General features: G+C 49.3%; 1 protein-coding gene across 4 annotated transcripts in view; it reads left to right on the forward strand.

The window, feature by feature from the left end:
* The first annotated feature begins 19,011 nt into the window (after positions 1 to 19,011).
* JPH3 (junctophilin 3) overlaps positions 19,012 to 22,664 on the forward strand; it is a 58,499-nt gene continuing 54,846 nt past the window's right edge. The window contains exons 1-2 of one of the 4 annotated variants that reach the window (XM_042797595.1): positions 19,012 to 19,580; positions 20,549 to 20,729. In XM_042797595.1, coding sequence (XP_042653529.1) covers positions 20,570 to 20,729 — 160 coding nt within the window. In that variant the 5' untranslated portion in view covers positions 19,012 to 19,580; positions 20,549 to 20,569. Of the gene's footprint in view, positions 19,581 to 19,669; positions 20,730 to 21,756; positions 22,151 to 22,664 lie in introns of those variants that run through there. The other 3 variants (XM_032996586.2, XM_032996587.2, XM_032996585.2) reach the window with 3 other exon arrangements.

Here is a 22,664-nt window from a genome sequence, read left to right on the forward strand (position 1 = left end):
TTGCGTGCCGTCTGTGCCTTTATACGGAAGGGAAAGATAAATATTGCTATTGCATGTTCACTCAACTACTTCTGTGCACACGGGTTATTTCCTGTAAGGTTTCTTGCAGATGCTGGAATCGGAGCTTTTGGTTTTGAAAAAACAAACAAACCCCAGCTTTGAAGCACATAGAAAAATATCACGTGGGCTTTGGGGAAAAAAAGAAAAAAAGAAAAAAAAAAAAAAAAAAAGAGGCCAGATGTCGGGCCTGCAGCATCCCTTGCAGTATGCTTTTCAAGTAATAAACCGAATGCATTTGGTTTGGGCAGGGCTGGTGGAAGATGTCCTTGCTGTGACAGCAGCAAAAAGCAGGATGGATTAAAGGCTGGCAGTGATGTGGCGGGGGCGGGGGTGGTGGGGTGGGGGGCTGGTGTGTGTGTGTGTGTGTGTGTACGCCTGTGTGTGCGAGTGTCACTGCCCTCTGCCGATAGACTCTGGCAGGCACACGCGTGTCGTTAGGGATTTTTCAAGGTTTGTTTTCCAGCTGAAGGCGTAAGGTCCCCCCTTGTTCACTGCCCTGTCTCTTCTGTCACCTTTCAAAATTCAAAGCATGAGTCAGCCCTGAACTTCCCTCGCCCCGTGTCCCCTGTGTCCCTTCCCCTGCGGGATAGCTCTGGCACATCCCTTCTTGGCCCCAGAAGCCAGGCAGACCTTCTGGCTTTTCGTGATTCCCCGTGGGGTTTGCTTCAGCGTGAAAATCCACAGCCCCTGGCTGCCAAATACGCTTCCCCCAGCTCCCTCCCCTTACTCCTTGCATCCGGATGTCTTGGAAGCTGCTGCAAAAGAAACGTTCTTGGTTCTGTGTCTTTCACAGCCCGTGCTTTGGCCTGTCCCTTTTTCTCCTGCTCGGCATGGCTGGAAGGACAGGGATGTCCCAGCTTTTGCTGAAGCTCCTGCTGCCTGGGACAGCCTCTTGTCCCCACCGTCCCAGTCACAGGACAGCTATTTCCTTTTGATTCCTGCTCTGAATTCTTCCTTACGTTAATCTCGCCCCAGGAAAGTCACATTTTGGGTGACTCTTTACCAAACAAGGGTGTGTTGCAATCATTTTCAGTTTCCTTTTACTTGAGCTAGCACAGGTGCTTGCCACGTCGGGGTGCAGGTTGCTGGAGCCAACGTTTCCCCATGCCCAGGGTGCTGCTTTGGCAGCCTGGGAGGGATGTGCAGCAACCCAGAGTGAAGTCGTCCTCCCCAGTCCACAGGCTGATTCCAACTCTCACCCATTCCACAACGATAATTTACATTTTGCTACAGCCAAATCACTTTGCAGCTGGAAAGTCTGGAAGTATTTACTTGACTCTTCCAATGACATTCCTTGGGGTGTTTTCACATCATATCCCTCCTCGCTCTGCCTTTGGTCGGTGTTCCATTAACCAGCTAGATCCATTTAAAATGCTCAAGGAGAAAGCACGAGGAAGAAAAGGAACGTGCACAAGTATTTACTGAATATGAATGTGAAGTTCAGTGTTTCTTCACAACATTTGAAATTCATGCTACACTTGGTTACAGAAACAGCAATTTGGGCAAGAGAGATAATGTCGTCTGCCCTACCTGCTAGCCCCACGCTTCAAATACTTCTGTGCAAATTTTAAATATTTACATGTTGCGATGCACGCTGGAATTGCACACTGGGGATGATTTCCTGAAGAAACCCACAAATAACTTCTGAATGAAGACCAAAATGAGAAAATTGGGATTGGTTCACGGGCAATTCATGAATAGAAAAAGAGATGAAATTAGCTGAATGAACTGTTCATTATGCATTATTCAGCCAGCTGTACTAATTAGTGCCTTAAGGACTGTTCCTGTTCCCAGTGCAGCCAACTCCAAAACTCCTTTTGATTTCAGTGGGAGCAGGACAGAGCCCTCAGAGAATGGGCCTGGTGCCTGCTTCCTCTGCAATCCTTTTTTTTTTTTTTTTTTCTTTTACTATTGCTTATTGATTCCAACTATTTGTATCTTCTGTTAAAAGGGCTACTTCTAAAATGTCCTGCACGATGATCAATTAATCGCAGGAAGAGAAACGTACCGTCAGTCCCAGAGTGGGTGTCTTATGTCCAATGTGTTCTCCGAAGAGAAAGGTTTTTCCTATGTCTTCTTTTCTTTTATCTAGACTAAGTGGTACCAAGTAGCGCAGAAGCTTGAAAGCTTTGGAAAACACGAATCAATCCAGAAATGTCACCAGGGCAGAAGGTGCTGGAGTTAAACGTTTGCACTCTGAGCCTGGAACTTACAGCTGGGAATTTTTTTAAATTATTTTTTCTGTATGAGGATAGTGTTTGTGATGTTTCTTTCCCACCGAAAAGTTCCTACAGCACAATTTTGCTCTGAATGTGGCAATGTTAGAAAAAGACATCAGTTCAAACGGGTGCATGTGCCTCTGTCAGAGCTGCCTCATACAAGACTCGCCTCAATAGCAGACTGCTTTGTCTTGCTTTCAGATTTATAACACACAATATTGCCTGCATTGGTCTCTCCATCAGACCGCTTGTATTACTGACCAGAATAACATGCTTTATGTCTTGCTTTTCTTACCACGGGCAAGCCAACACCTTCAGGAGAAACAAAACCTGGTTCTGGCATGGCTGATGGGAGTCTGCAGCGTCAGTCTGCTTCCTATTTTATTCCGGGTTGCAAAGCCAATTAATTTGGAGAAGCACAACTGCAGACCACCATCCACATAATCTTTCCTGCTGGTGATGAGTCCGAGGAGAACCCAGACTGACGTTCAGATCCCGGGTTGAACTTGAAGGCATCTCATTTAAATTAATTACCCCAGTCTCACTGCAGAGCCCTCTGTCCCTCCAGCCCGAGCAGAGGTGTCTTCACTGGGGACTGTGTAGAGAATTGCTGGCCAGATAGAGTTTTCCATTCACACGTAGACACATGCAAGTTTTGCCTGGACTTTGCCCAAGTCTATCCATGTCGTAACAGATGTCTTTTTTTCTCCCAGTTCTTTCGATCCCTCGGCGAGCAGCAGCAATGCAGCTCCATGGTGCTGCTGGTGGGTTTCTGCCCCGACCGAGGTGGAGCTGGCGGTGGGTTTCCTTCCAGCAATTCAGTCAAATTGCCTGCTGGGGTGAGAGCAGAGGATGTCCCACCGGCTCAGCCTGGAGGAATCTCCTCAGCCCCGCTCTTTGGGCTTCTCTCCACAGACTGCCTAAAATGGATATAAATGAGCCTCAGAGTGGAATTTATTTTCTTCCTAAGACCATCCTTAAAATAACAAACACCAGAAAACTGGTGACACGTGGTACATCTGTTTGAATAACATGGACCTTCTGTCTGTAATAGAGGAAACTCCAAATAACTCTTTGATTTGTGTTTCCTTTCTTCTCCTTCCTCATCTCCTCCTCCTCACTACTGTATACAAATCTGTCTGCAAGCTCAAAACCACCAGTTCTCTCTCCGCTGACAAGCTTGTTTTTATGCCATGTGATAGTTATTTAATTTCCTCTTTGCTTCTAACACAGCTAATATTTATCTTTCCTTATGGGATTGCGTCTTTGTTTATACGCCGATGTCAAGGGGTAAGGACAGCACTTCTTTAGATCCAGCAGACCAAATTCCTGCCCTCTGACTGCGTCTCGTGGAATAGCATCTTCCTCTGCAAGTGGTCCCGCAGGCAGCCAACGGGTCCCAGTTCAGAAAAGCAATTAGGCTTAAAATCCGTGTTTAAAGTTAGCACACGTAGAAGTCCTTTTCTAAATCAGGACGCTCTCTAAAGCGGAGCCAGTGGAGTCACTGGTGTGGCAGGCGAGGTTCACTCTGCATAAGGCTGTTAAAATCTGGCCCAGTGTTAGCTGCTTAATTGCTTCCCCAGAAACAGCAAGGCTGTGAAAACAATGGCTAATGGCCATTTCTCCTTCTTTTTTAAGACGACCATTTAAACACAGAGTTTAAACGTATGTAAAATGGAGATTGCAAGGCACCGTTTCCAACAATTCGATTGAAATCGATATGACCCTTAGAAAAGGCAGGATCTTACCAGGCAGTGTGTTTTGTCGGTTTTCCTTTGTTCAAAGCCACGCTCTAAACTGAGTTAGGAACCATCTTTTCCTCATTAAATGTGTTTCCTTTCAGCACTGATCCTTTCACTTCATTACCACATGCAATTTTTTAAAGCCCTCATAGCTAATATCACAACTATAGATCTAGGGTTTATTTATAGCCCTAAACTCCGCAGAGAGCTGTGTGTCTTGTTGCTGTGGAAACTGTGATTCTAAAAGTAAAGGGATTTTAAAGGGATTTTACAAGAGACCTGCTGAATTTGAGTAGTAGCTTTCACTTCCAGAGGTCTGTGTTCAACTATGCCTTAAACTTATGGGTAAAATACATCTGACGGTCTCAGCTAGCCCTCAGGGGATACTGGTCCTCTATGCTTTTCTATGATCTGGCACTTTGCAGCCTGGTTTTTTGCTCTCTGTTGTGAGACAAAAGGTGCAGGTAGCTACGGGGCTGTTAAACTCTCGGTGTCAGCAATAGCACATTTACCAAGCTTGGGGCAGTTTGCTTTTTTTTACTGCTTTCATTGTTTTTTGGGAGCCTTTTGCCAAGGGAAATACCACCGTACACGCTGCTAAGTTTGCAAACATCCTGCGCGCCGCAGTCAGTTCAGAGCTTTGAGACCGGCATTGATCAGCGTTTCCTGAAGATTAGATTCTACTGTATCAGACAGTTATTGAAATGATTTTAGTTATCTCCGGATAGAGTGCGTAAAGGACGAGAGTGTGACTGATGGGCTGGGTCCTGCTTATACTCTGCATCTTCTATTGGCAAGTCAGCAATGGGCAGGCCGGCGCTTGGCAGAAATGCCGTGCTTTACCTGGGGCAGGGATCTCGCTGAGCCACCCAAGGAAAAGCCAGTCCTTCCTCCCAGTCCATCTGGGGATCCTCAGACCGAAGCCAAGCTCCTGCATGAGATGCCAAATGCCGGCAGCGTGGTGCCTGGCCGTGGGCTGCGTGAGGCTGCCGGATCATCGCAGGAACGCTGTGCCTGCCACCACCCAGGCTTTTTCCGTGCCTCTAAATGTCAGGTGTCCCCCACCACCCAGGGACAAATCTTTCGAGAGCTCTGCCAAAGGGCTGCGTGCAAGACTTCTCTGGCTATGGGTGTCACTTTCTAGCAAGAGCTCAGCTTTTAAAAAACCTTGTAATTCCAGCAGTAATCCTGTTTACAAACCAGCTCTAGAGCCCAGTCAAACCTGGGCAGAGATTTGAGATGCTTCCAAGCTGCTGAGCTTGGAAAAATAACCTGGAAAATGCCACCCTATTGATGTGGCTGAGGGAGAGAAGGGGGAGAGGGAAGGACAGGCAATGTAACATGACTAGCCCACTAGCATGTGTCTTAAATTCACGAACAAGGCACAAATGTCAGAGATGATTAGCTATTGCCTTGCATTTCCATAAGTAAAGCAGCAATCCCTGTGCGCCCTGGCTGCCAGGGCTTTGAGGGGTGATCACCAGGCAGCCTGTCCTTCCCCAGAGCAGCCCTGACATTTGTTCTGCACATTCTCCGGGTCCGTGCTGGCCCGGCGTGTATCGTGCCTGGCTAGAAGTTATTACCATGATATTAGATTAAAAATAGAAATGCAGGAGCCAAGACTCACAGGCCTAGGGAATGGTAATTCAGTGACTTATCTTTTCCATTAGAGGGTGCCAGGAACCTACTGTTGCTGCAAACCCCAGAAATCATGGAAAACGTGACTTTGCCCTGTACATTTTGGGACCAGGCAAATCCGTGCCCGTTTTGGGCACCCCATCCTCGTACTGCTCCGCCAGGCCAACTAAAGTAACTCGGTTGCCGTGCTGAAATGCGGGTAGGGAAGAGTTGATGAGGCAGCTGTAAATCAAAAGCACATTGGCAGGTCACAGCCAGCAAACTCAGTGAGACGAAGCCCTCCTCACGCTGCTGTGTGTGAGCAGGAGCATCGGCTGGGGCTGGGAGAGGTCTTTACTGGGCTTCATGCGATGCTGCTGAGACTCAGCTGAAGTGCAGCGTTCCCCACTTTAGATTGCCCCTATACAGGATGGGCTTGCAAAGAGCTGGTTTTGCTCAGCCTGGAAACAAGGGTTACGCTCAAAACACAGACCTGCAGGGTCGCAGCATCCTTTTGGCTGCTTGTAAGAGAAAGGGGTGACTGGCAGTTGTCAAGGGTGACCCCCTGCATCATCAGTCCTTCCTCAGAAAATGGAAACCTTCCTGCAGCGCTTCCCAGCCCTTCAATTCTGAAATGTCAGGGTCTCTCCTGGATCTTCATCTGCACGGTGGGTGTTTTACAGGGCAGAGATGTGTTTTGAAGAAGTGAATGTGGAGCGCATGGGGTCTCAACACTGCCCAGAGGTTCTGGGCACTATTTGAATGTGAATAGGAAATCCTCATTAAAAAAAAAAAAAACAAGTGTTAACCACAAAAAATGGAAGAACGGGTGGTAGCTCTCGTGGGAAAAAAATAGTTTGCATGGCTATCACTTGTGCTCTAGGGTTAGTGGTGAGGACTGACAGTAAAAGATTGGGCCCCCGTCTTCTAATCTGAGTCTGCCAAACATCACCCAACCTCAGGTGCGACACAAACTGCCCAGTCATCAAATGGATCTGCTTCTCCATCCCAGAGATGCCACTTTGGAGGGGCAGAACAGCCTCAGGTCTGTGCTGTGTACAGCAGACACCCAGCCGTATTTTAACCCTTCCTTGGTTGGAGGGGTGTGCACAGCTCTCAAAATGCAGTGCATTTGAGCACCAAAACAACCAACTTGGTCTCTACTTCTCAACACAGGTGTTGCTAAATTATTAGCAACAACCATCCACAGCATTAAAAAATGACAATCCAAAGAAATTAGGAGATCAGATTTAACAACATGAGATTAAAATAAGAGGAATTTTTTAAAAGGGAAAACAACCCCGTCCTCCCAATTTAGGCTTTTGAAAAGAAATGCAGACTTTGGGAGAGAGCATGGCAGAGTGGGATGAAAGTCTCCCTTTGGAAAACCGATTCGAAGTTCTATAGTTTTGTGGAAGAAGTGTTAGTGAAACTATTCAGATCAGTCGGTCACCCCCAGCAGTGTGGAGACCCCAGTTCTTCTTCCTGGCCCCAAGGCCACTGACAGAAAGAGCTCAGATGGCCACACATGGGACACCAGTTCCCTTTTTACGGGGCAGCTTCAGGGTGCACAGTGTTGCTAACTCATGCAAAAAGTAAGACAAAGCCTTTGGACTAGGAGATATCTTTGTCCTTGACCTGCCTCTGCAGTGATTCACGGTGCAACGCTGGGCAGATCCATCCCTGTGCTTTGCTTTCCCCACCTGCTCGTCCAGCGCGGTGCTTCTCTGGAGCATGTGGCCTTCTGATGGGCAAGTTAACAGGGAGATACGAACCTTTCTGGGGTCGGTGACTAGAAAGTGATAGGTAATAGGGGAAGGGAGGGGTAATGTGTCTAGATCCCAAAGCCCAGTGCTGCTTGTCTCCGTGTCACACGCTGACAGCTTTTCCTGTGGACTTCAGCCAACGTGGCTCAGGGTTTGGAGCCGTCTGCTCCTGTCCCAGCCACAGTGGGTGATTCGAAGCAGATGGGATGAAGGGCAGACCCTGAGGCCCACCAGCAAGACTGATCTGTGCTTTCCTGCTCAGAATTTCGGCGTAAAGCAGGAGCAGCAGTGTCTTGACCAGGTGGGTGAGGGCTATACCAGCAGCCAGCGCACAGCCTGGTTTTTGACCTGGCTCTGGGAGGAAGCTGGTCCTCCTGGACCCAAAAGTTAGCATCATGTGCCAGCAATCTGGCTGACAGATGAAAAAAACAGGGGTGGTAAAAGAGCAAGTGACTTGTCTGAGACAGCAGTTTTGCAATAAACCCATGCTTGGCTGAGTGCTGGGGTTTGCCGAGGCCATCCTTTCGGTCGTGGTGGGTTTCCTATGGAAACTGTGGTTCACATGCAGTCCATGTGGAGCTCGAGCAGACCTCCACGAGCACCCCATCTCCGGCTGCTCCCTTGCTGCTGTAGCCAAGGGGCAAGTAGAAACCCCGTACCCAAGTCTCCGGTCCCTCTCATACCTCTGCAGCACTCTGATTTCATGGGACGGGAATAGCAAATTGCCAGGCTGCAGTCACACCCCCATGGAAAGAGCCACTGAAAGATGGTGTCATCTTGCATTGCTGGAGCGTCTTTCTTCCCAAAACGATCCTGAAGCATTTTGCGGAGTAAATATAAACCAGAGGTATTTGAGGAGGAGCATGGGGTGGGACTCACGGCTCAGCAGTTTAGGATAGGAAGAGAAAATACTCCCGACATCTGACTACATCGGAGGGAGAGCAGGCCGGCAGAGCATACAGTACAGCGATTGGCAAATCTGGGGCTTGGCCAAGAAAATAAACATAGGAAATACTTGAGACTGATGAAAACCATGGGCAGCCTGCTCTTGTTTAAAGAGGTCTTTTTGGGACACCGGAACAGACGCCTGTTGAAGATGGAGTGAGATCCCAGCCCTGTTCAAACTCGTGGCAAAACCTTCACTGACTTCAGCTGGGCCAGGATTTCATTTCAGATGGTTCTGGTTTTGCCCAGGATATGACTTCCCCTTGTTTAGGACATGCCCCTCTGCCACCCTCTGCCCAGCAGGGGAAACAGGCTGTTGCAATTTTGCAGGTTTGTACACAGATTTAGAGATGGATCCCGTACAGGGCTGAGAGCTGCCAGCCTGTCAGTAGGAGCAAAGGATGCTCTGCAGCACTCCAGAGCTATATGCAAGTACATAGGATCAATACATTCAGAGCTGAAGACCAAAACTGAGTGCTCAGCAGCTCTGGTAATCAGGCGGGTGCCTGTATGTGGTTTGAAAGCCAGTTTCTTCCAAATTTTCATTTTCAACAAATGACTTGGAGGATTTTCACTTCACAGTTTGACTTGGGCCAATTTAAAAATTCAGACCCCTGTATGTGCTTCAGTTTCCTAATGAAGATGGCAGACCCTGGCGCATTCGAGATAAGTGAGGAATTGAAGCACGTATTCATTTGGCACTGACTTTCAGTCTGAGATGCTCTCCAGAATTAACTATCCAAAATTCACAGGCTCTTGAAAATCCTGGTGACTTTAATCATGAAGGAAGTTTGGAGGGAAGTGTCAATACTGGTAAATATGTGCAGAGGGTAAAAGAGGAGCTTGGGGTGGTTGTGAGAAGAAAAGCATTCCTAGGAGGTGGAAGCCCAAGGGAGATTGTCTTCCTGACTGAAAATGAAACTGGGTAAAACATGAATGAGATGGAGGACAGGGAAGGTAGCCTCCAACTCGACTTCTTTAGGGGAGCCTCGTTCATCCCATTGTGTCTGGGATGAGCAATGGAGTTTCAGTCCAAATCTAAATTTCCCCCCACTTCAGAAGAGTTCCCAGCTGGGATTTATCAGCACCGTGTGCTCCTGGGATCCTCTGTTTTGGCAGGACCAAGGTGTGCATTTCATCACAGTGAAAATTCAAATATGCTTTTCTTCTTTGTCCCTGCTGCCTCCCATGCTTTGTTCCTGGGGTATCTCTTGACAGTGACAGTTGAGCTAATCTGCTGGTTTAGAGTTCTTGTGGCTTGATTTCCAAATACCTTGCTGTTTTAGGAAGCCATTCTTTTATCCCTCACCCTTTCTTTTCCTCCTGGATTATCCTGTGTTAATAGGTACCATGTAATACAGTTTGTTAGCTACTCCCAAATCCTGCTTCCTGATTCCTTAAGCAGATCTTGAAACCCTGTGAATTTGTCTTTTAATTTTGTGGAGGTTTGTTCTGTGCTTTGCTTTTTTTTTTTTAATTATTATTTTTATTTTTTTTCCTTAAACAGTACATGAAATGCATAGGACAGCTTTATACTCGGGCTTTTGGGAAGCAAAGGAGTTTCATGTGTTTAGACAGTCTAGACACGTTATTCCAGACTGCAGAGTGCATCTACTTAAATCCCCTACAAAACAGGCCGTAAGAAAGAAACCCTGTTTGAAAAACTACATCAAATATGGAATAAATCCTTCCATAGCTGTTTATCTGCTCAGAAAAAAAAGATCCTTGAACACCCTTGCATGACAGTATTTCATAAGAAAAGAGTATGAGTAATGTCAACTTTTTTACATCGCTGCGTCTTCTTGGTTCAATGAAAGATACTTCTTTGCTATGAATTATAAATCTCTATTGCTACAGTCCAAACAATTCTGGGAACTACTGCCACTGTCTCTCTGAACACAGGAAAATACACTGCCCTTACCATTTGCAATGCTCAAAGTGTTTCCAAACATTCATTACTCACATAGAAATTCGCACATCAGCATCCCCATTAAACTGAAAGCGTAATCCCTACTTTCTAATCAGGTGCCAAACTACTTTGTTGCTTGGTTGATTCCTGAGTGTCCATGGTTTTAAGCTTAATGTTTGGCTCTGCTGAGGCTGGCGAGTGGCGGGCGATCCTGCGGAGAGGAAAACCCTGCCTAAAAATCCAGTGGTGCGAGCTAGCAACAGGAGTGGCTGTGCTGATGCAGGAAGAGCTGCAGAGCACCGATAATTTTCTGTTCTCTTGAAAACAGGGAAGGAGCCTTATTTCTTCCATCTAGAGCAAATCCTGATCCCGGGTTCAGAAGCGGCACCTTCTCCAAAGGGACAGACCAGAGGAGCGAGCGTTTCTTTCTGGCCGCGGCTGTGTGACAGCAGCGGTACGGCCTTTCTGTGTCACCTTTGCCAAAATGTGTCACTGGGCCCTGACTCAGCCTCCCCATTTGCAAAACCAGATATTGGTATTCAGCCCATTGGGAGCTTGAGGAAAAAAGAAAAAAAAAAAAAAAAAAAAGGAAAGCCATTTTGGCCAAGACTTGCAACCCTCAGCTCCAGAAGTCCTGGAGTTCTTAACGAGTGCTTTCTGAATTAAAAAGGGTGACTTTCTGTGGTTGTTAATAAAAGCTGGAAAAACCCAAGCTCTTTCCAGCAACCCCCCCCCCCCAAATAACAAAAAAAGCCCCTCTGAGATGTTGATTTTTTGAAATCTCATGCAGGTTGAAGCCTTGTCTCAAGACTGAGGTGGGAAAGAGGGAGCAGACATGGCTTTTACTACTAGGTTTGGCAAAGCTTTGGGACGTAACCCGTCCCGGGTGGGCAGGCTGTGAGCCCCGCGTTGGCTCCTCGGGCCCTTCCCACCGGCAGTGGGCAGGAGCAGCCTTCGCACATGGCAGCGATGAAGATGGAAACCCACGTGCCAAGTCGTTTTCCAAAGCAGGTTTCTTCTCTTCACATTATGTCAGCCGCGTTTCCTGACAAAACCAGCAGGAACACGCGGGTGACAGATGTCCCTTAATTATCGGCAGCGTTCCCACTCCTTGGTCTCAGACATAAAATTCAGAGGCTCGAAATGAAGGCCGTGTTTCGTTTGATTAAGACGGGCTACCTCGGTTTTATTTACAGGCATCTTTCAGCTATGGAAAATGAGTCACCTTGGGTTTTCCGCCGCGCCAAGGGGTTTGCCAGACCTCCACGAGAGCAGCGGGCAGGCTCGCAGGGTGGAAGAATACGGGGAGATGTGGGCGGCTGGGGAAGCCAAGTCCCTTCAAAGAAATTATGTTATTGTATTGACGATTGCAGAGGCTTGCCACCCGGGATGAGAAGGGCAAAGCAGGGCCGTTCTGCATGGCAAGCTGTGTCTTGCAGAGCGGTGACCATGAGAAGGATCTGGGTTTCATCATGAACAAACAGCTCAACACGCATTTAATGTAAAGTGATCCAGTAAAATAAAAGGACAAATGAGACACCCTGGGGGGAAATAACATTGTTTTCCCTTGGCTTTATTTTTCAGCTTTCAAGATCACAGTGGGCAAAAGCTACCTCCGTCCTTCAGCAAACCTCACAGAGGGATGAAGAAAGGGAAGGAGGACGAGGTGCCACCATCTGCAGAGCCTCATACTGCTCCTTTTCTCCTCGTACAATATTTGCTTGTCTTTATGTGGGATAACAGGTTGATTTTACCAAATACATTTGCTGGGTATGTTCCACAGCACATAGAAACTTGAATCTGGTCATCATCCATCCACCAATTTCTCTCAGCCTGCAGCAACATGGTTTTCCCCCCAGCCTGAATGCCAAATGACCTGTGTTGCCTGCTCATCTTTCTTCACCCTTATTGCAAAACACCTCGTGCACACCTCTGCCTCCTCTGCATCGGTCTTGACTCATTTGTCCCTTCCAGCTGATTGCAGCCCTAATCCTTCGCTCCTGAAAGCTCATGAAGACACATCAGTGCTCGGAGGGGGTCTCTGCCTGCCTGTGGTTCCCACCCTCCCCAGCTCCATCCTTCAGGCTGCCTGATGGGTGCTGGGGAGAATATGGGCCTGGGGGAAAAGACCCATCTGGCCACCGGGAAGAAAGCCCCATAACACATTTCATGCTCCCAGCATTGTGAATCTTCCCTCCCATGTGCTCAGTTGATCCGGATCAGCTTCTTTGCTGCTGTTTTTGTGCCTCTTGATTTCCACGCGGAAACTGGCTCTATTTTTACCCGGCTAAAGCTGATTAGATTTGCAGTAATTGGCAGGATAAACAGACACATACTGTATGCAGCAGGTTAGTGCAATACATTCAGTGACCAGTAAATGCACTCAGCCCATGCCTGGCACAAAGAAGACAATCAAGGTAATTTATTGTACACATGCCTGTAACATGCCCATTAGCCATCCCTGTCCTTCCTCTCTCCGCAAACCCATTTCCCCTCTAGACAATGAGGGTTATTGCAGGATGCAAAGCATTTCATCGTTTTCTCCTAAACCGGTATTAAACCCAAGGACACGCAGGAGTTTCTCTTTCTGGTTAAGCCAGGTCTTGGCTTTTGTTGACCTGTGAGAGATTATTAGCATTGAAGCAGCCACATATTAAAAAAGAAAAATGCTACTTACAACTCAAAGGCTGGCCTCCTTCAAGTAATGTAATTTCCAACCATTTCAATCACTTTCATAAACTACAGTCTGCCAGAAGATTAGCAGTACTCCTGCTTGCTGCAGTATCATTCTGTTCTTTAATTGGTTTGGGGGAGATCAAGTAGATAAGAGAGAACTTGGGGACAACATCAGGTGATTGTATACTCCTGGAATTCAATTAACTGGGGGAGGAAATGAGCGGGAAGCAAAAATGAAAATCATTCCAGTTTCCAAAGCTGCACATTTCCATGTAATGTCGTTAGACCTGGGGAATACTCTGGCTGTTGTGCTTGGTGGCGGTGGCCCGGCGGTGGCTGCACCACCCGCTCGAGCCCAGGAGAGACACGCGAGCCAAGCAATCCTCAAAAAAAGTTACAAGCCAGGGTGGGAGGTGCTCTGTTTATTTAAAAACACCTGTATGGAGTCTGATCCCATCCCAGAGGGCTTCCCATCCCTCTGGCCGCTGCAGGATCCCGCAGCGGCCTGGGGCTTTTGAGCCGCTGACTCCCGCCCTTGCTGCCCGAGATGTGTTTTCTGGAGAGTCCCCCCTGCACAGGGCTCCGAGCTGGATATAGAGAATAAAACCTTTCTCTTTCTTCTTGCCAGGTTGGTCTGATCCCCAGCGTTTAGCTCCTTTGCATATGTTGGTATTCAGCCCACCTCAGCCCTGACCTTCTCCGGGCGCGGTGCAGCCCGCGGCCGCTCGCCTCCGGTGCCCCTGGACACGCGCTCGCTCGCCGCGTTTACGACCGTACTTCGAGCCCTCTCAGTTATGCAGTTTTAATCTATTTAATGCAAGCCCTGTTGATTTGGTATTGTTTCCCGATCAATCCGTCGCATGGGACCAAGCCAAGGGCTGTGTGGAAAGCTAAGGATATTGCATCGCTATGATTATCTCGACCCAACACCCTTGTCACCTCATCGGTGAAGGGCGGTGAGCTCGCCCCTGCCTGTTTCCCTCGAGCTCCTGTTTGCCATTCCTTACATCACCCTCTTTTAATTCTCCATCTATCAAGTTCAGCATTAATGGTTCCATTAATTGTCCAAGGTCCCTCCCAGGCTTGAAGGCTTAAAATCAGCGGCGTCCTGCTCACCCCTTCAAGCGTGGGCACGGCGCTGGCTTTTTCCCAGTCCTCTAGTACTTCCAATGACTGTTCCAAGACCTATTGAAAATCACCATTAACTATCCAGACAGCTCCTTGGCCACCTCCTTTACAACTCTTGCAAGTTTTTCAAATCTGCTGGTTTAAAAATATCGAGATCCATCAGCCTGCTGTTCAGCATACCTCCTATGTACTCTTGGAAAGTATTTTATTAAGCACGTTGTCTTTTTTCCACCAGATACCAGGAGGAAACCTGCACTGAGCTTTTCTGCCTTTGCTATGCTATTGATAAATCTCCCATTTCTGTTTAGTATTGGCCCACTGCTAATGCAAAGCTTATTTTCTTGAAAAATCTTTGAAAATATCCATCTGCCTTTAATTTCCCCAGCTTCTGAGTTCTATTAATTACTACCGGTTTCCCTTTTCTTCTTTTTGTGTGTTTATATTTTAAATGTTAGTCCTGGTGGCTCTTTCACTTCCTTTTAAAGCCATGTTGTTTTTTTTTTTTTAACAAAGATTTCTGTCTACCTTGCTGTTTTTTGGGTAAAATATTCTTAAAGGCTTCTCCCTTTGCAACACATTTTTCATTTAAAATCTTTCTCCAAATTGATCTGACTTGTAATTATTTTCTGCTTTGTGAAACAGGACCTTTTCAAGTGGCAAGTGTGTGTGTGTATATATATATATACATATATATATTACTGCTTTGAGCTTTACTTCGTTTGCACATAACAAATGTAATCAAGCCATGATCACTTGTGCCTACTACAGTGGGAAATTCATCTTCACCTTCCAGGGCAAGGTTGAATGTGGAATTCCCTCATGGTGGAGGCAATATTTTTTGCATTAGGAAATTATCTTTTTTTTTTTTTTCCCTGAAATTCTAAGAATATTTTAATACTGGCAGCTCAAGACCTCCAGCATCCATCACTTGGTCTAAAGTCCCCAGTGATCAAAAGATTTTTATTAAATATTATGGATGTGGCTGCTTAAAGAAGCAGATTGTGTTGAGTCCATGCTGCAGCGTGGCGGCTTGCTGCAGACCCTTCTTGCCTTGTGCTTTATTTCCTAGGATTTTGATCCATAAACACTCTGGATCATTTATTTCCACGTTGCTAATGACTCGGAACCAGCCTGAGACCACCGGTGCTTGGGAGAAGGAGATACCTGAGATATGATGAGGATCAGGACCGGCAGATCAAGACCTCCAAGCACGAGTGGAAACCAGTTGGAGAAGGGGAGTTGTAACGCTGGGCAGCAATATTGTGGCCAGAGAAATCTCCCCACCACCCTGCGGCATTAGGAGCGGGGTTGTGCTGTGTATTCAGCAATTCCACCTTGTGCTGGTGTTTTTTGATGCTGCAGTTAATTTTCTTTGTGTCCTGTGACCTCCCAATTGTACATTTTTTTTTTTTTGGAGTGAGCGTGGACCGGTGCCCTTGTTCCTCCTCTGTTATGTTACCAGGCTAACGTGCCCCTGGCTTGGCTGCCCGGAGTATCCCCCAGGAGCTTTTCCCTTAGAGATGGAGGTCAGCTGAACCCTACAGCTCCACCACGGATGGCCTCACCCTGGGAAAACACAAACCTCCCTACGCCGCTTAAGCAACCTGGTATTTAATTCCACATTTAGCTGCCCTTCTTCCTTCCTTTCCCTGTGAAACAAGGGAGACTTTTTTAAGGACACTTTGCTGTGCTTCCCCTTCAGCATCATTTGGGCATCCCCAGGAGCTGCCGGCAATTTCTGAGGTCCTGCGAAGAGCCCTGCTGCTACTGCCAAAAAAAATCCTCCCCCGTGGATGGTGGCCCACCCAGATGAGAAGCCTTCAAATCGCACCTCCTGGCTGAGCTCGGGGAGGCCAGCACACCGTCCCTCCTCCTCCTCCTCCTCCTCCTCCTCCTCCTCCTCCTCTCCCCATCCTCCATTCTGCTTCACGGGATCAAATTCCCAGAAAAAGCTGCCTGCCTTCCTGGGATGCTGGAGATGTTATTCTGGACATCTGGACTTTCAGAGATACCTCCCACCGTTCTCGCGCTGAGGAGGCAGTAGCAGCATGGATTCCTCCAGCTAAACCTCTCTCTCCCTTTGCCCCGTGGCAGTTTTTTTTTTTTTTTTCCTTTCTTAAGCACAGCCAAACTTCCCAGCAGGTTTTCTGCGAACGCTGGGTCTCCCCGATGCCCTGCACTTGTCTTTCTGAACCGTGTTGGACATCAAAACCCGTCGCCTGCAACCCCACCTCTCCCTGAGCTGCTCCGTTGGGCTGTGCCCCGCTCTTCGCAGGGTCAGGCGTGTTTCTGCACACAAGGGCGGGATGGGATCCACTGGAGATAGGTGCCTTTCCACTCGTGTTTTTGTCTGCAAAGCACACCAGGAGTAGGCACGTGCTAATTTTATTCTCTGTATTTTGTATCATTCCTGCTGCCCAGTGCTATTTTGTCTTCCACCATCCATGCTCAGTTACTTATCATAAACTGATTTGGTTTTTATTGTATTTTTTCATCATTTTTCTTTTATCCCAAATGTCATCAAGCTCCCCTCACCCACACATGCACCAGGTTATTATAAAAAACTTGACAGCCCTCTCTGACGCCGTCTGTACCGTTCAGGGAAACATCTCCAGAGTTAGCCAAATGTACTGGAGAAATCCCACTGTGATTTAAGGGCAGCCCGACTCCAGCCCTGGCGTGGCAACATCCGTGGAGGTCAACCTGGCACTCACTGGTGGCAAAAGCATCTTCCAGAGGGAAAAGCTCACTGGTATTCGGGGCTGGTGTGAAATCTAATCTGGAATTTCCTCTCCCTCAGCCTCCCGTACATCAGCAGCACCGAGGAAACACGAACTGGCCTGGAAAGGACTCCCCAAGGCCCTAAGGACTGCAGATGATCGGGGTGTGAGTTTTTATTTTAAACTAAATCCTGACCTTTGGATAAAGTCTGGGGGAAACAGATTTATTTAGAGATAGGCTCAGGGACAGCAGCGTGGCTGTGTCGTGGTCAGCCACCACGCCACAATCCCCCCGGGCATCTCTAATCGTCCATCCAGCCCCTTCATTTGGTGTTCCCACAATCTTCTTTATTTGGCTGCCGGCATGGGGATTGGCAATTTTCAGAGCCTCCTGAAGCCCATCTCAAACCCTTTAATAACCACAATGGCCCTTTCTCATCAAACCCACCACTTCAGCCCCAGGGCAGCAGGACAGGCTACGGGCACACCCCAAAACCTAAATGAGGTCATGAACAGAAGATGTAACACCTGGCTGCATTTTTAGTGTAGAAACTGCCCCCTCGTCAGACACAAAGGTTGCTGTTCCCAAAATAACACTAATTTTAAAACCACGTACCATCCTGACAGCCCTGCACTGGCGCTTGTCACCAGTAAGTCTCATTCTGCTCTCTGTGTCTTCAGCAGGTTGTTTTTAGTGATTTCTTTTTCAGCAGATATCATTAAACATGCTGTTATTTTAAACACCTATTTTATTAGGAGCAGCATCCCGCGTTGGTCAGAGGTGTAACGCAACTCGGTGCATGCAGAGGCATCAGCCTCTGGTCTCTGTACCTCACTGAACTCCGCAGAAGGAATAGCTGGCCATTAATTAACATGCCAATTAGCATGTAAAACTACTATAACTGTGTAAAACTACTGGGAATACGACAGAAGGAGGGCTGGAATTTCTTTTTTTCTCTGCCAAAATTTTCATATGTGTTTAAGCAACTGCAGTTGTAGTGTTTTTCTTGGAAAGTTTGAGGGTTTCCACCCAAAGTCTCTCTCTGTGAAAAAAATGGGAGTTTGCAGTCGCCAAAAAACGCAATACCTGAAGCGTGGGATTTTTAGGGGAAAAAAACAACCAACCAAACAAAAAAAACCAAAACCAAAACCCCCCAGTGTATAATGTGTACAGTTCTTGCATTCATGAAGGACTTGGTGTAGTCTGAAAAGACATTTCCAACTGAAAAAAAATGCTTCAGTGGGAAAATTTCCACCCACTCTGGTTGCATCTCTTGCCTCCAGCTCTGAGAGAGAGGAAGGTTTTCTTCCAGACGAGGGTGGTGATGTGTTTCAATGGATGGACAAGAAAATGCATCGGTAGAAGAAAAAAAAAAAAAAAAAAACAACTGAGTGGGAAGACACTGTCTGAAACTTCCAATTAGGTAGGCAACCGAGGCAGGTACTGAGCATAACTGTCCCTTCCAGTGAGGCTGCACGTGCCTAAATCCCGCGGGTTTCCCTCCCCGGGGTTTATACAGCTCATTTTTGAACTTGGAGTCCTGGCCGAGCTGGGTCTCGAATCCGAGTCGATAGTCTTGGCTCAGAACTAGCACTCCAGTAACGCCGGCGGCGACGGCGGGCTGCGAATCCGAGCCGGAGCGCCCGGCAGTGCTACCGGAGATTTTCCGGCAGAGCTGTGTTTTCATACATTGCCCGGGTTTTGCTTTACAGGCACTTGTGAGCACCTTTTAAATTTTTCGTAAACAGAGCTCCCCCTTTAATACTTGTGTATTAATACACATGTGTGCTAATATAAATATATACGCATGCACACAGACAGCATGCTGCAAATATCTGGCACGCTTCGGAACAAGGGGGTGCGTCGCAGGACCGGGACCCCCGCGTGCTCCAGAGGCGCTGCCTGGGGAGGATTTCAGGGAAAAAAAAAAAAAAAAAATTAAAAATATCTGCGGACAGGACTGGCGAGGGCCTCCTGCTGTTTTGCCCCTTCCCAATGGATGGGAAGGACCCCAGCGAGATGCTCGGGGGTGAAGGGAGGGGATGGAGGGGTGCAGCAGCCTGGCTGGGAAGGGATCCAGCCCAGCCCGCTGCTGCCATAAACCCCGAGTGACAGCACGGCCCTTTCATGAATAAATAATTCGTGTTGCAGTTGCAGTGTGCTGGACCCGGCACGGGGCAAAGTCTGCCTGGAGATTTGGTGTCGGTGGCACTGAACGAAGCATTTGGCCCATTCCCATCGTGCCCCCCCCCCCCCCCCCCCACCTGCAAATGGGGACCCCCGAGGTTTGGCAGGGGGGGCCGCTCCTCGTCGCAGCCGAGAAGCAGCGGGAGAGCGGCGGGAGCGGGGCGGGGGGGGGTGGAGGTGGTGGTGGTGGTGGGGGGTGATGAAGGGATAAATTAAAAAGCGGGGAGCATCCCAAAGAGGTGGCGGGGGGCTGCGGCCCTGCTGGGGGGCGGGGGGAGGCGAAGGCGACGCAGTTCCTGTTTCTTTAAATCCCCCCTGAGCCAGGAGCCGGGAGATGAGGCAGAGCAGAAACCCCAGGATCCCTGCTCCTTAATAAGCAGGATTTATCCCCGTAGGGGAGGCCGTGGGGAGAGAGGGGGCGAGTGGAGGAGGCCTTTTGCCCCCGATCCCCCAACCACCACCCCCACCCCCCCCCCGCCCCCCAGCCCCTCACCCGGGCACCCACCCTCTCTCCGAGCACCCAACCTCGCTCCCGAGCACCCCGAGCATCCTCCGGCCGAGATGCGGGATCCGCTGGGCGAGGCGGCGAGCGGGTCCCCCCGGGCGTGAGGTTTGGAAGGGCGGGGGGGGGTGTGCGTGTGTGTGTGTGTGTGGGGGGGTGTGGTGGTGGTGGGAGGAGGAGAAAGAGGAGGAGGAGGGAGAAGCTCCGGGTAGGCGATGGCGGGTTTTTAGGGCGCGGGTGCGCGTTGCGAGGGGCCGGCGCGGGAGGAGGGGGGGGCGGCGGAGGGACCGCATTGCTGCTGCTGAGCCCCGGGGCCGCCATGGCGCCGCGCCCGCCGCCCCCCCCGGGCCTGCGCCGGAGCCAGCGGGGCCGCCGGGGCAGCAGCCGCCGGGGCCGGGCACAGCGCCGGCTCTGAGCCGCCGAGCGCACCTTGGGGCTTATTTTGCCTTTTCCTTCTCTTGGCATTTGGCCTCTTTTTCTATTTTTTTTTTTTAATATATATATATATATATATATATATATAGCCCCCCCACCCCCGTTCCCTGCCTTTTAGGTGGAGTCGTTTGCACCAAAACCCAATAGCTGCTGCTGTTCTTGCTGCTATTTTTTTTTTTTTTTTTAATGATACTGTTTCCACAGCAGGGGAAGAGAGAACTGATCCTGAACACACTCCCAGAGAATGAATAATCACAAGAAACTGGCTTAAGCAGCTCCGTGGATTTGGTGCATGATTTTGACTGAGTTTGATTTGATTTGATTTTTTTCTTAATTTTTTATTTTTTCCCCAAGTCATCGTTCGCATTTTATTTTCTGCTTTTTTTTTTTTTTTTTTTTTTTTTTCACCTTTTGGGAGATTTGCAAACCGAATTACATGCATGTCCAGTGGGGGAAGGTTTAATTTTGACGATGGAGGGTCGTACTGTGGAGGCTGGGAGGACGGAAAGGCTCATGGCCACGGAATCTGTACCGGCCCGAAGGGTCAAGGTGAATATTCGGGCTCCTGGAGTCACGGCTTTGAGGTGCTGGGGGTCTACACTTGGCCCAGCGGCAACACTTACCAGGGCACCTGGGCGCAGGGCAAGCGCCATGGCATTGGCATGGAGAGCAAGGGGAAGTGGGTGTACAAAGGAGAGTGGACCCACGGATTTAAGGGACGGTACGGGGTCCGAGAATGCACTGGAAACGGGGCCAAGTACGAAGGCACCTGGAGCAATGGATTACAGGATGGCTACGGGACAGAGACCTACTCGGATGGAGGTAGGTGCTGCATTAATACCTTCCCGGATGGGGCGGGGGGGGGGTGGGGGGTACAAGCCTCCACAAACGGGGACCCTGGTTTTGGGCTGGAGTCTGCGAGTTTGCAACCTGCCGGCGTGGAGCGAGGGCTGCTCGGGCCCCGCAGGAGAGAAGGAACCAGCCCAGCGTGGCATCAGCCCAGCCCCCTGCCACAGGTAGCCCCGTATGTTGCGGGGGTCTCTGGGGGCTGGGTCCTTCCCCCCACCCATCTCCTCCCCCAGGCTTTTTGGGGAGGGGAGCCGGCTGCGCTGGTGGGGGGGGACGACACCCAGCTCTCTCCCCGCGGCTGGCGGGGGGGTGGGGGGGGGTGGTCGGAGGATGGGGTGGGCCAAACCGTTGGGTGACGACCCACGTTGCACACACGGGCTTCGCAGTTCTGACCGCACCACTGGAACCTGTAGGATTTGCCTCAAAACGACCCGGGGCAGAGGGGAGGCGACTGAGGAGGGGGGAGACCCGGGGCCGATGGGTGCAGCTCTGGCGCTGCAAATGCTTCCAGCTGGGGGCTGGGGTCTTCCCACACCCTGCAGCCCCTCCAAACCCGGCCCCACGCTTAATAATACTAGGCAAAAAGACTTTAATTCAGGCAAGAGTCTTACATTCCTAGTTTACGGCTTAATGCTCAGCGTAGGGGCTCAGAGGGATCACCAAAGCTATTCTCTGCCGTCAACGCGGCTTAACGAGACGTAGAGGGGAAACTAGGATTAAATAAAAAACAAGAAAACCCTATTGGAGCGATCATGAAAAAAAATTGCTGGACTAACAAGCTTTAAGGCCGAACTAGGAGAAACAGCTGGTGCTGTGCTGTAAGTGGCTGTATCATCCTCGCTTGTGTTTTGTGGCTACTTCCATCTAATTTGCCACCATAATACGAGGCAGGCCTACCTGCCAGCAGCCGGGGGCATTCAGCAGCGCTGCCCCGTTGTTTTGCTGGCAAACGTGTCCACCTAAAGCCGGCTCATTTCCTTTTTTTTTTTTTTTTTCTAAGACGTTATAATTTTCCAGGACTGCTACGTTAAGGAAATTGCAGCGTTGATGAGCTCCATCGCAGCCTTCCTGAAAGGTGCTGCAAGACCTTTCTCCAGAAAACCCAGTTTGCTGCTTTGTGGCTATACAGGGAGGCAAGATTAAACGTTACCTGCAGCTGCTCTTTTATGCTCTCGAAGGGAGCGGTGGAACAATCTCTTGATTTTTAATGGTAATTTTGTGCTGGTGGCTTTCTCCTAAAGGAAAGTATAGCTGCAACCTTTTGTTTCAGCTGCCCGGAATAATGCTGGGGTCTGAGCTGGAATCTGCCGAGTGTGTGTTTGCAAGCCATCGATAAATCCCAGCAGTCCTTCAGCTGAGAATAAAGCTTGGTCAGAGAATAATCGCCGTCTCCCACGTTCAAAGCGGTCAGGAGGGGGGATGCGGGGTGGGGGGGGGGGGGTGGAGGGGTGTTTCTGCGTGCTCCCAACGCGAGCGCCGTCGCCCTGCTCCCCTCCTGGCACCCAGCCCCTGCCGAGGAGGTTTGCAGGAAAGCAGGCAGAAGTCTCGATAAACTCCAGGTCTCCGAGGGCTGGGTGTTGCGGGGCTGGCCCCGTCCCTGGGCACACACGTGCCCCCCACCCCAACACGCTTCCCCAGCAACAGCAGCGCAGCGGCTTTTTGGGAAACCCGGGGAGCGTCTCCGAATCGGGGGGTGGGGAAGCTCACCAGCCGTTTCACTGTTTCTGAGAACCTACCAGAAGCAAAGAGCTTTTTTTTTTTTTTTTTTTTTTTTTTTTGCTTCCATCTTGTCAGGCCAGCCCGGCTTCTCGATGTTTGGGGTCCGAAAAGCTGGGTTGCATGTTTATTGTTTTAGGAGAGGGTAAGAGGATCTGTGGGAGAAATTGTCTGCAGCACAATGCCCCCCCG

The sequence above is a fragment of the Tyto alba genome, unplaced genomic scaffold, assembly GCF_018691265.1.
Source record: "Tyto alba isolate M040663 unplaced genomic scaffold, T.alba_DEE_v4.0 Super-Scaffold_26, whole genome shotgun sequence".
Classification (NCBI taxonomy): domain Eukaryota; kingdom Metazoa; phylum Chordata; class Aves; order Strigiformes; family Tytonidae; genus Tyto; species Tyto alba.